At 44.0% G+C, this 12,578-nt stretch overlaps 1 protein-coding gene across 1 annotated transcript in view; it reads right to left on the bottom strand.

The window, feature by feature from the left end:
• LOC136573612 (bifunctional heparan sulfate N-deacetylase/N-sulfotransferase 3-like) overlaps positions 1–12,578 on the bottom strand; it is a 261,734-nt gene that overhangs the window by 117,406 nt on the left and 131,750 nt on the right. The window contains exon 5 of the mRNA XM_066574885.1: positions 3,510–3,638. Within this exon, the coding sequence (XP_066430982.1) occupies positions 3,510–3,638 (129 nt within the window). The remainder of the gene's footprint in view (positions 1–3,509; positions 3,639–12,578) is intronic.

The following is a 12,578-nucleotide window of genomic DNA, read 5'->3' as shown; positions in this document are numbered from 1 at the left end:
TATGGATCCGCTCAATTGAAATTTGTGTGTCTCTCTCGTGTCCCAAGAGGAGGGTAAATATTTCCATGGCGACCTTTGGTAGCGCATCTGCAGCCCAAGATTTTGGCAGACCTTTTATTCTTATGTTATTTCGCCTGTTGCGATTTTCTAGGTCTTCCTGCATAGTAAGGGCTTGGTTTAGGTAATGGTGTTGTTCTGTTACTGCCTGCGCCAGTTCCGTTGAGTGTGTAGTTAAGTTTGCTGCGGAAGTCTCTAGAGCCTCTACCCTTCTTCCCATCGACTTTAATTCCTCCTTAATATCTGAGAGGTCAGACATGATAGGTCTTACTGCACTTGTGATTAGGTCTCTCATGAAGCTTCGTGAGAGTTGTTCGTTTTCCTCGCCTTCTGAGGAGACCTCTTCTTCCCTCTCAATGTTGTGGGGGGCTGGTATCGAGAGGTTCAGTGCTTTCTTGCTAGTTGGGTGAGGCGATCTGGATGTTCCTTCTTTCAGAAATCTTTGCATGTCGGTTTGACTTTTGGTGGGGCGAGGAGTTCCTAATGTGTCACTACTCCTGTCCCTGTTGTTTTTCCCCATCCTGCTATATAGACAATTTATGAATTGTGATTTTAAGTAGTACGATGAAGCCCGCTTCCCCGGTGCGCCCTCTCTAGGCGGCCATTATGCGCAAGGGTCTTTCGTCGTCAATCTGAAAGTGCCCGCTGTGGCTGTAAGTGCTAGTGGTAGTTGACAGTTTTGACGTCCTCAGTTGGGGGCTTTGCTAGTGTGGTAGTTCGCACTTAGGGTGGGTTTGTACACCCGGGTTCCAGTTGTGGGGGGGGGGGGGGGTCTTGGGTTTGCTGGTTTTTCTGATGTAGCTGTGTGAGCTGAATATTTAATTCTCAGAGGAGCTCTCTCCAGTAGGATGGGAGGAGCGGAGTTTGGGGACCCTCTCTAGGCGTTAGAGCTCTATTTGTAGGGTTTCTTGAAGACGTTCAGGGACCTCCTGTGGAGAAGTTGTCTGGCTATGTCGTTGGGAGCTCTGCTGTGTCTCTCCCCCTCAGTTTTTGTGACAAAGTCCAGCAAGACGGGGGTTAGTTGGCGCCATTCCCCTTTTCTTGTACTGCTCGGGGGGGGGGGGGTATGTTTGTTCTATGCGTGGGCAGGTGATGGGGATTTAGCCCCTAATGGTGGCGAAAGTTAGCGGTGTGGCGGGAAGTCCGCGGCCGGAATGAGAGCGGGATGGCAGCGGAGCTGTGTTTATTAGATGGAGAGTACCTGCTTGGATGAATCTCTGCCAGCCCGGGTACGTGGAGCGGAGCTCTGTCAGTGCTGTTTCCCCACTGCTTGGAGGTGCTGGGTCACCTATTTATTCCCCCTTCCCCTCCTGGTTGCGGGGATGAGCGTATGTGCTCCTCGCTGGGGCGATTACTGGGGGTGCAGCTCCTGGTGGTGATGGGTAATGGCGGGATAGCCGCGGCTGGTCGGGGTACGGATAGGCCACAGGGCCATGCTTTTTAGGTATATAGTGCCTGTTTTTAAAGGTGCCTTGCTGGCCCTGGTGTGTAGGACAGAATGTAGCTCTTGCTTTTCTCCCGCTGGTTAATGGCGCCGGTTCGCCTGCTTCTTCCCGCTTCCCCTCCTCTGATGTACCGCTGTTTAGCCTCCCCCCAGCCGCTTGTACATACCCCTTCACGCCGCGTTAAAGCTGGAGAGCCTCTGCGGGTAGCCTCTTTGTAAGCGCTGCTTGTTCAAGGTAGGTGGAAAGCTGTTGCGCCACGCGCTTCCAGGTCGGCGTGAAAATTTAGTCCCCGGCTTCAGGCCAGGAACTAGGCCTCAGCGGGTAACTTCTCCTGGGGGGGATCCGGAAGCTGTCCTTCTGCTCCCTAGGACTCAGAGCGGCTAATGCCGAAAATGAGCAGTGGATCCAGGGGATGAACAGGCTGTAAACTCCGCTCAATCTCTTCTGGGTGCAGGAGAAGAAGTTCCGTGCGACTGCTCTCTCTGAACGCTAGGCCACGCCCCCCCCCCCTGTTTTTGAATAAATCTAACCAAAGCTGAAGGAAAACATTTTTGGCAATTGTAAATTTTTAAAAACAGATTTTTTTCTACAGCACACATATGAATGAAGACTTTTATCCCCCTAAAGTGGATCTTCCTGTTTGTCTCGTGTTCAGAAACATACCCATTGTGGCCCTAATCTTCTATCTGTATGCACAACGGGGCCCAAACTGAACAGAGCATCAAACTTCAACTCTTTTAAATTTTACGTGATTGCCATTGTCCATTGTATAACGGAGATCACGTGACCGCATAAGCCAGGGTAGGGTCCGCGGATAAATTCGGGGGCCTTAGGGACATAATTTCATCTCCCCTCATGGATATGATTCATGGGGGGAGATGAAACAACCTTTCTTTTTTATACTTTTTTAAACTTTTACATAATCGGGAACCACATACAACAGCTCTCGGTGACAGCTTCGTGCTCTCGGCTACACATACTAGCCAGGAGCAGGGAGTTTTAAAATTTCCCAGGCATCCCGGGCTTTTGTGCATGCCAGTGACATAATGACATTAGGCGCGCATGCACAGGTGCCGGCGTCAGGTCCTAGAGGATGAGAATGCCGCGGAACATCGTTGAGGATAGGTTGAGTATCCTTAGCTCCCCTTATGGATCCGAACGGGGTGGGGGGTGTTCTCACGGGCCCCCATGACAGCTCCAGGTAGTCGTCTACCCCCAGGAGCCGGCAGACTGGAGCTGTCATGTCTAGAGCTGGCAGGGCTTTAATCCCCAGAGGAAGCAGGTTTTTACGTCCTCAGGAATTAAAGCCCACTTAGGCAGGACGTAAAAACACTTTGAAGTAGTCATTAAGAGGTTAAATAGAAAAAAGATATATATATATATATATATATATATATATATATATATCGCTTTTATGGCTTACACAGTGTGGTAAAAATCACGTTAACTTTAGTTTAAGGGTCAGTATGATCACAGCAATACCAAATTTACTATATATAGATTTTCTTTGTACTACTTTTAAAAGCTGCACTTCTCCTGGTTGCTTTTGAAAAAAGTTTGTTGGCAGACATACACCTGACAGTTTAGCTGAACTCTGATTAACCAGTGAGACAATACGTTCTTTCTATATCACTAAAGATGAAGATGAAAAGTGAAGCTCATATATCACAGTTTTCAAATAGACCAATTTCTGTTCAGACATTGACCAACTAATGCTGGGAGATTTCATCTTGGAAGCCTACAGAATTATGAGTACAGCTCCAGACCACATTGCTGCATGTAATTCAGGAGCCTTATAAGATAAGTGATGTAATGATGTACATACAGAAGTATTCAACTTTATATGAATTTTATATGTAAACTGTAAAATGGTGTTGAAAAGTGAACATGCTTATCATGAACTATTATAACATATGGTATGGTATATTATGATATAGAATGGTATATGATAGTTCTGCATTTCAAAAATATTTTATTAGTCATGAAACTGAAAGGATAAATACTTACTGGATTGAGGACAAGTGTAAAAAAAAGTTCGCCTCCTTGTATGCTTTTGTCAAGCTCAACTGGTCCTCCAGGGTATTCCTTATAGAAAATAGTATGTGTGAAAAGACCACATGTTTGCCGAGGAAGAACCTAATAAGAGATCATGATACATTACAGACTTATTGTCTATACTGATATAATACCAATTTAAAAAAGAATATCAGCAGCTTTGACTTTACCAGTTACCAAGTATAAAAACAAAGATGTCAATAACGAATCTTTAGAGTTGTCATTTTCATATATATATATATATAAAAAATAAATATATATATATATATATATATATATATATATATATATATATATATATCTATTGCACTTTGGTCTTTGGTCCAAATATCAGATATTAATGGGGGAGAAAAATTAAATATTAAAATACAGTAAATTTCCATGTTTTTATACTTCGGCATTGAGGAAATGTAGTCTTTCGTATCTTAACCTATATGAATTACCTTAAATTTAGCAAAATTAAAAATTCTATTTTTACATTCAGCAACATAAAATATCATCTGCAAATTTTCTACTTGAGCTTCAAACTTCTATAATATATTTTCCAGTTCTATGTTAGTTTACCTGTATGGTTTACTATCATCTGGAAAGACAGAAATGTTACTTTCCATTCCATTATCATGGTCATTAGTAGCACACGTATTATTGCCCTGTTTAGACCTAGCCAAAAGAAGACTTTGATCATTTGATCACTTGTATAATGCTTTTAAAAGCAGTACTTAGTAACACTGACAGGAGAGCTAACAGATAACCTATCTGTGCCCTACAATAAAAAGCATTAAATACCAGGGTTGCTATTGACAGCATCTAAATTGCCAAAATCAGAGTTATCTCCAATCCCAAGCAATTACAGCAGGAGACCGGCTGAGTAGTACTGTCGTTTTCTTGCCATGATCGTACTGGGATATGTCAATTATAGAACGTTAAAGGGTTTTTCCGAAACTAGGATTTTAATGATCTTCCATTGGTAGATTGGCAAGATTTGCCATTCAGGGCCCCCCACTGATCAGCTGTTTCAGGAGGCCATGGTATGAAGGTGAGTGTTGCAGTCTATTCACTGCATACCAGGCAGAGCATTGTTCATTTTCTGACAGCTGTGCCTAGTATAGTGGCTCAACCCCATTCACTTGAATGGAACTGAGACGTACGGTGGGCACATGACAAATGAACATTATGTTATTCTGAAGAGAAGAAGTCATGACACAACTGGTGAGCTCTGCAGCTTTTACAAATAGCTAATTGGCAGAGGTCTCTGGAGGTAGACTCTCATCAATCTGATATTGATGGCCTATCCTAAGGAAAGGTCATCAATATTTTGTCCCCAATAATCTCTTTAATCGGCACTCACCTGTGACATATATATCTGTCATTTATCATTAAGGGGTTACTAGGAGTCTTTCTTCCCTTTTTACTTCCAGTGGATAAAACTTTGTCAAGTGGTGATCATGTAAGGGGCTTCCCCTAAAAGGTAATGTATTACCATAGTGACAAACATACATGTGAAATAATAGAAGTAAATTGCTACTGTGTCACCAGGCAGAAGGTACGGAGTTCATATGAGAGAGCAGGTGCTGCTGGTGGATTCAGCACAAGAGCAGGGCAGCATCTCAAGACCAAGGTGAAGAAACAGCAGAGACCCTAAACTAGTGCTGCTGTGGGGGCTGCTGGTGCACCCCAGAGTGAGAGGAACAGCACAGTGGCTGCAGGAGCTATCGAGCGACACCACCTGTACAAAAAACAGAATGGGACTGTGGCATAGAGAGTGGTGAACCGCAACATCCGGGGGTAGAAAGAGTTTAACATTACACTATTGGATTACAGGCTAAGCTACTAAGGAGGACAGCAAGGATTGCATCGGCAATGGATTGTAAGTGAGGCCAGCCGTCCTATAAGCAGACCATTTGCACATCTGTAGTGACTGTTAGGAACTTCGCTGGCCTGCTTGTCACATACCATTATTGCTTGGGACACTAGTAATTTATTGGCTCAAACACCTAAGGAAGGGATTGAGACTTAGCTGTAAATGACCCTGAGACATTTTGGAACTTTTCACTGAGTATTTGCAAATCTGATCATTGTACACAGTTCTTTGGTGTTTACAGATTGTTAAACAAACTGCAGTTATTGTTTATCAGTTGCTGTTAAAGTACGGGTTGTTATATATCTAGTGTGTATTGTAATTAATAGCTGTTTTCACTTTTGGTTGGTGATAGTGAGGTTTAAGTAATGGATCCATAGAATTTAAATATTTTCTCAACTGTTTGCTAAAAGTTGCATAAGCATTCCTCTTTTGCAGCTTATTAGTTATAATAAAAAATTCAATGTTTATAACTCAGTTGTCTACTTATACTTGAAAGTATCGTAATTATCTAAGTTACACTTGTTATTCAGAGGTTAAAATAATTTGGTCCAAAGCTTGTACAAGTACAGTATACTAGACAGAACTAGCTTTGCTAGTGAGGACTTTAGTGTTTCCTAGAGACCATATTTAGTCATTGTACCCTCATTTATTACTCCTATTAATGTAGTATATGATTGGTTGGCATGCCCAGTCAGCACCCTTTTGTCGTTGAGTGATTTGCTATAACATAGTTATGCCTTGTATTACGTATTTTTTTACTTTTTCAATAAAACTTCTGTGAATGAGCTACTTTCTTCAGAAGAGCTCTGGAACAAGACCCAATTGCCCCATATTGTATTCTTCTCTGATATACTGTACAGGCAATTGGGCATACCTGGTTGATAAGGTTTTGATATTCCTTGATTACCACCTAAATTGAGAGATTATTCCAACATTTCCTGGTAGAGAAAATGGGCAAGTGGAATGTTCTAAGGACTGTCAAGGCACCTGGACGGGAACACCAAGCAAACCCAAGTCCACGTGTTAAGGTAAGGCTTTCTTTCATGTGCTTGCTTCTGTCTGCTGTTTTGGAAAGGTACAGCCTTTGTTTCTATTTCATGTGCCATATCATTTATCATAGTATTTTGTGTACATGAATTGTCCACATTCTCAGTGTGTTTGCAGTGTGAGACTGCAATATAGAGACAGTGATTTGACCTGGAATGTAGTCGCTGTCTCAGTGACCCTGTGTGCCCTGATGAAGAGACTGCTAGAATAGGGAGAAATCTCTTTTGTCTGCTGAATCTGTACGCTGTTCCTCTGGTCTGTGCTCAAGGGAAAGATCTTGAATAAGTTATCAGAAATAGATCATACAGTCCATGTTGTAAGTGACTTGTGACTTGTTTGTAATCACAGAGGAATGCACATGAAAAACCTGCACAAATGAATGTAACATGTTGTGAGATTGATCTGTGCTGGATAAATGTACATTGTGTCAAGGGTGTTAGTCTCAGACAAAGGGCTACCTGACAGCCAGATTGTTGTAACTGGAGTCTGGAACTTTGGACTAATGAATTTAAAGACTTCAGGGAAGTTTCTGCTAGTAGTCATTTGGGGAATTACACTGCAGCTCATCCAGAATATACAATTAAATCAGTAAATGTTCAGGGGACAAAGAGATGACCATGGGGAAGATAATGCTCAATAATTCTGGCAAATGGGTGCTCCTAAAGTGCTAAAAGATATTCAAGAAAAAAGGAATGTTTGGAAGTGGGAAAGTGGAAAAAATTTAAGAGAGAATGTAAAAGTTGAATTTGAAGTGAAATGATGCTTTAGGTACAGCGACTTGGATTTGACTGAGACAAAAAAGGAATTGGAAAGCTGGAAATCTTCACTGGGCGCGGCCTTGGCCCTGCCTTTGTATCCTCCACTGACTTCTCACAATGTGACTATGCAACAGGGCTGGACGTGTACTAACTGTGGCAAAAAAAAACCCCTTTCAACTGTTGACTATTTTATCAACTGTCGTGGACCCCGAGAACTGGACACTGGGAAGAGTTTGTAAAACCCCAAGACACAAGAAAAGGTTGCAGGTTGAGACCTAAAACTGGGTTTCCTCTCATTACACAAAAGGACACTCTGAGAGGCTTCGCCTCTCTATCTTTGTCTCTATCTTTTCTCTTTTACCCCTCCTCTCCTCCTTCCTCCTCTCCATAGATTTAAAATGACAACTGATGGTCACAAGAGGGGAGACTGAGTGGGGAGACGGGAGATGGAGACTCCGGCCTGCAGCTCCGCTGGTAAGATGCCTTGACCAGGTAGCGGGCAATGGGATGGTAGTTGGGCACTCTCAGAGTGCCAATTTAAGGGCCGGTAGACCTTGTTACAAGGTTACCCCCCCTCCCCCCCCTCATATTCCACCACTTTCTAACGCCTGTTGCATAGGTACAGGATTGTAACTGATTATACAAATGTTTCCGTTCTAGTATTGATGATCCCCCATTACCAGGGGTCGAGTTTCCGTTCGGTCTGTTACTAGCTCATTTAAATGCTGAGCCTGGGCTACATCAGTGGCCCAAATAACAATCATAGCAACAATAGCTTATGAAGGTCTCGGGGGTCGTCCGCACCATAAAAGGTGTGCGTCCAATCACCCCCCATTCACGCGGAGATCGGGAGAAGCCATGGGGGCTTCACCCCAATCTTGGGCCTGATTGAGGTACAGGCGAAAGACCCTTTTTGGTATGATCCTCCTCTTACTCCGTACACGATAAGTTTCCTCACCCTACCACTTTTTGTGGTGTTTGTTTATAAATGTTTTTATGGCAAGGGTGTCTGCAACAGGACAGGGAAGGGGAGGGCAGATCAGCGATTTGTAGAAAATTCCCTGAGGCCGATCCATGGCGGACGTTAAGATTACCTCATTCAATGTCAGAGGCAGGAATAGCCCACAAAAGAAATCCCAGTCCTTTACTCTATTGAAAAAATTCAAAACGGAAGTGGTGTTTCTTCAAGAAACTCATTTCCGACACAACCGAGCCCCTAACCTCCCAACATTTAACTACAACCAATGGTACCATAGCACTCATTCTTCGGCCTCCAGAGGGGTCTCAATTGCTATAGGTAGAAAAGTTCCCTTTGTTCACAGGCAGACGGAGCTGGACCCATATGGCAGATATATTTTCCTGAAGGGAACGGTGGCGCACAGTAAGATATCCTTCGCCAACCTCTATGCCCCAAATAAAAATCAAATCCCATGGCTACTATAGGTTCTAACCAAATTCAGGGATTTCGCAGAGGGCCTGTGTGTGGTTGGTGGAGATTTCAACCTAGCACTAGACCACTCATTGGACACTACCTCGAGCTCCGAGCTGTCTGCACGAAAGCAAGATAGCCTCTTATCAGAACTAAATTTGCAGGACGCCTGGAGGATTCTGGGTGAGGCCTTAGTCACACGGGCATTTTTTTCCCGCAATTTGCGGATCACATGATGGATGCGCATCCGCAAATTGCGTGACCGGGGCCGAAAAATCGCCTGAAAATACTGCTCCTAGCCGCATTTCAATAGAAACGGGCCGGAGCTGTCCAGCGCATTGAATTCAATGGAGCCGGCAATACAGCCGACTCCATTGAAAGCAATGGGCTGCGGGCAATCGCGGGATGAATTTTCGGGAAGGGCTTAAATATATAAGCCCTTCCCTGAAATTCATCCAGAAATGTGTAAAAACAAAAAATATATATATATTCACCTTGTCCCGGCAGACAGAGTACAGCCGCGGCCGGCGGCAGTTCTCCTGAACTGCTCAGAGAATGAGCTGCCTCTGATTGGTCACAACCTGACCAATCAGAGGCAGCTCTCACTCACACCCATTCATGAGTTCATGAATGGGTGTGAGTGAGAGCTGCCCCTGATTGGTACCTGCACTGAGCCAATCAGAGGCAGCACTCACTCACCCATTTTAAATCCCCGGCTGCTGAATACTACTCTGAGCAGTTCAGGAGAACTGCCACCGGCCGCGGCTGAACTCCGTCTGCCGGGACAAGGTGAGTATATATATATTTTTTTGTTTTTACACATTTCTGGATGAATTTCAGGGAAGGGCTTATATATTTAAGCCCTTCCCGAAAATTCATCCCGCGATCACCGGCAGTCCATTGCTTTCAATGGAGCCGGCTGTATTGCCGGCTCCATTGAATTCAATGAGCAAACATCATTCTTCTCTGCCACAGCTGTTACAGCTGTGGCAGAGAAGAATGATTTGTCTACTATATGTTCTCAATGGGGTCGGCGCTGCTGCCGCCGGCCCCATTGAGCGCATATAGAGAAGAGAACAGGAATCGCAGATCGCAGATAGGTGCGATCTGCGATTTCTGTTCTATAATTTATCGGACGAGCGCATAAAAAGCGCTCATGTGTCCGATACCATTGCAAAGCAATGGTTTTATAAAATCGCCGGTCGCATGCGCATGCGCAAATTGCCTGTCTGACTGAGCCCTAAGGGAGTATTTGTACTATTCCTACATCCACTCCACATACCATAGAATTGACTACTTATTGATATCAGGTAAACATATTCACTCAGTTACGTCAACAGATATCGGTTCAAATACAATTTCGGATCATGCCCCCATCTTTGTCATGTTAGTAGTGGACAGCCTGCCGAAGAGGGACTGGAGTTGGCGCCTTAATTGTACGCTTATAAACGGTAGAGAGAATTGTTCCTTCCTGACAGAGAAATTAGAAGAATTTTTCAAAATAAACGATTCTCAGGAGGTATTCACCCCAATTATGTGGGAGGCCCATAAAGCCTTTATCAGAGAACTAATATCCCTGGGCACCAGAATCAAATGACAAAGAAACTAGGAAACCAACTCACTCCTCACCAAAATCACTGACAATGAAACCCAGCACAAGAATAGTCCTAGCAATGACACCCTTACGAATGTAAAGTGCTTGAGAGAAAAACTCAAAAATGTCCTAAATATAAAATCAGCAAAAACCTTGTTCACTTCTAAATACAAAATCTATATCCATGGAGATAGAGGCTCAAAAACGATGACGAGACTCATCAAAAAACAAAAAGAGAGAACCTTTATTTCGCAGATAAAACCCCCCACGGGAAATGTGGTGACATCTACTGAGGACATGTGAGGGAGTTCGAAAAATATTATGCTGCACTGTATAATCTTTCGAGGGAGTCGAATGAGACACCTGACGTTACCCTTGCATTCTTAAATGCCTTGAAGCTCCCGGGCCTGTCTGAAGACGATGCCTCTTCGATACTACAACGGGTCACAGAGGACGAGGTGACCAGGGTCCTGGCCTCCATCCCTAACTGGAAAAGCCCGGGCCCAGACGGGCTTCCAATTCTGTATTATAAAAAGTTTGCGAAAGTACTCGTCCCATACCTCACAAAATTCTGTAACTCCCTCCTTTCGGGCTCACCCTTGCCCAAACAATCCCTTGAGGCCTACATTACATTAATTCCCAAGGAGGGTAAGGACGAGGGCCCAATGTAGTAATTATCGCCCCATTTCACTACTAAATTCGGACATCAAGTTATGGGCGAAACTGCTCGCCCAGAGAATAGCCCCCTACCTCCCCAAATTAATCAACCCAGACCAAGTGGGATTTGTCCCGGGGAGGGAGGGGAAATTCAATACAACGCGAGCAATACATTACATACACTACGCCAAAATAAATAAGCTACCATTGATGTTGATATCCACCGATGCCAAGAAAGCTTTTGACAGGGTTAACTGGAGCTTCATGGAACACACCCTAGCAAAATTTGGCTTCCCGTCGACCCTCATTAGTGCCATCCTCACACTTTATTCAGATCCCTCCGCTAGACCTCAGATTAACAGCACACTATCAAAGCCTTTTTCTATAAAAAATGGTACCAGACAAGGCTGCTCACTCTCCCCCACACTATTCATACTTGTGATGGAGACATTACTCCAAAGAATTAGACAAAATCCGGACATTAAAGGCATTAGAATAGGGGACACTACACATACCACTGCAGCTTTCGCGGACGACCTTTTAGTCCTCACTACAAACCCAAGAAGGGCTTTACCGGCGCTTCTGGAGACCTTTGTCCTGTTCGGCTGGCTGTCCAATTTCAAAATCAATTACGATAAATCGGAGGTTCTCAATATCTCCACACCACCCCACATCACCAACTACCTAAAAAAACAATTTGCTTTTAGATGGCCACCCTCAAATATTAAATACCTCGGTATATCACTACCCTCCAACCCTAGCCTCTTGTATGACACCAATTATATTCCTTTGATCAAAAAAGTGAAAACCAGCTCAAACAGTTCAACTTGCCATTAATTTCATGGCTAGGTAGGAAGAACCTTATATCCACATACATCCTACCATCTATCATTTACATACTTCACTCAGTCCCTATAGGAGTCCCTAGCTTCTTCTTTTCGCAAATGCATAAGTCGCTCAGAGGATTTGTATGGGACAAACACAAACCACATCTGGCATTCTCCTATGTGGTTCAAAAGGGCCCTCAGGGAGGCACTGGACTACCAAGCCTACAACTATATTACAGAGCGATTCACATTGCTACGTGAATTTCCCTGATAGACGCTGAGACAACCTCCCCCACTCTATGTGCCGAGAGGAATATGCTGGGTAAAGACAACCAGGTACTACTTGGGTCAGATGGCCCCCTGCTGGGCAAGTGTCATTCACTTAGTCCCATTACAAAAAGCACAATTAAAGTGCTCAGGTCAATACGACTGGAGATGGCTGGGAAAGGCTCACTTCCCCCGATGACCCCTGCTTCCTTAATACCAGCTATCCTTGCCAACAGGCCGATCAGAGTAGAGGGGATTTGGGACAAATTTAAAGATCTCACAATCTATGACATCCTTAATGGCCCTAAACTTACAAACCAGGCTCAGTTGGATGCGAGGTTTGCCCAATTCGATCTAGATTTTCTGAGCAGAGCAGGCCTCTACCACTCTCTAATGAGGTTTCAGAAATCTAGTTTTCGCAAACTTAGAGACCCACTATGGTTCAAGACATATGTCTCCCTCCCCTCGCGCCCAAGGAGACTGGTTACACAAATATATAAAGGCCTCCTTTTGCAGACATCGCTTGAGAAACCTTCGTTCCTTAGGGAATGGGAAAAAGAGCTGGGGATTAATCTCACCAG

Source organism: Eleutherodactylus coqui, chromosome 7, assembly GCF_035609145.1.
Source record: "Eleutherodactylus coqui strain aEleCoq1 chromosome 7, aEleCoq1.hap1, whole genome shotgun sequence".
Classification (NCBI taxonomy): domain Eukaryota; kingdom Metazoa; phylum Chordata; class Amphibia; order Anura; family Eleutherodactylidae; genus Eleutherodactylus; species Eleutherodactylus coqui.
The sequence above is the reverse complement of the archived record's forward strand: the minus strand, read 5'-3'. Positions and strand labels throughout refer to the sequence as shown.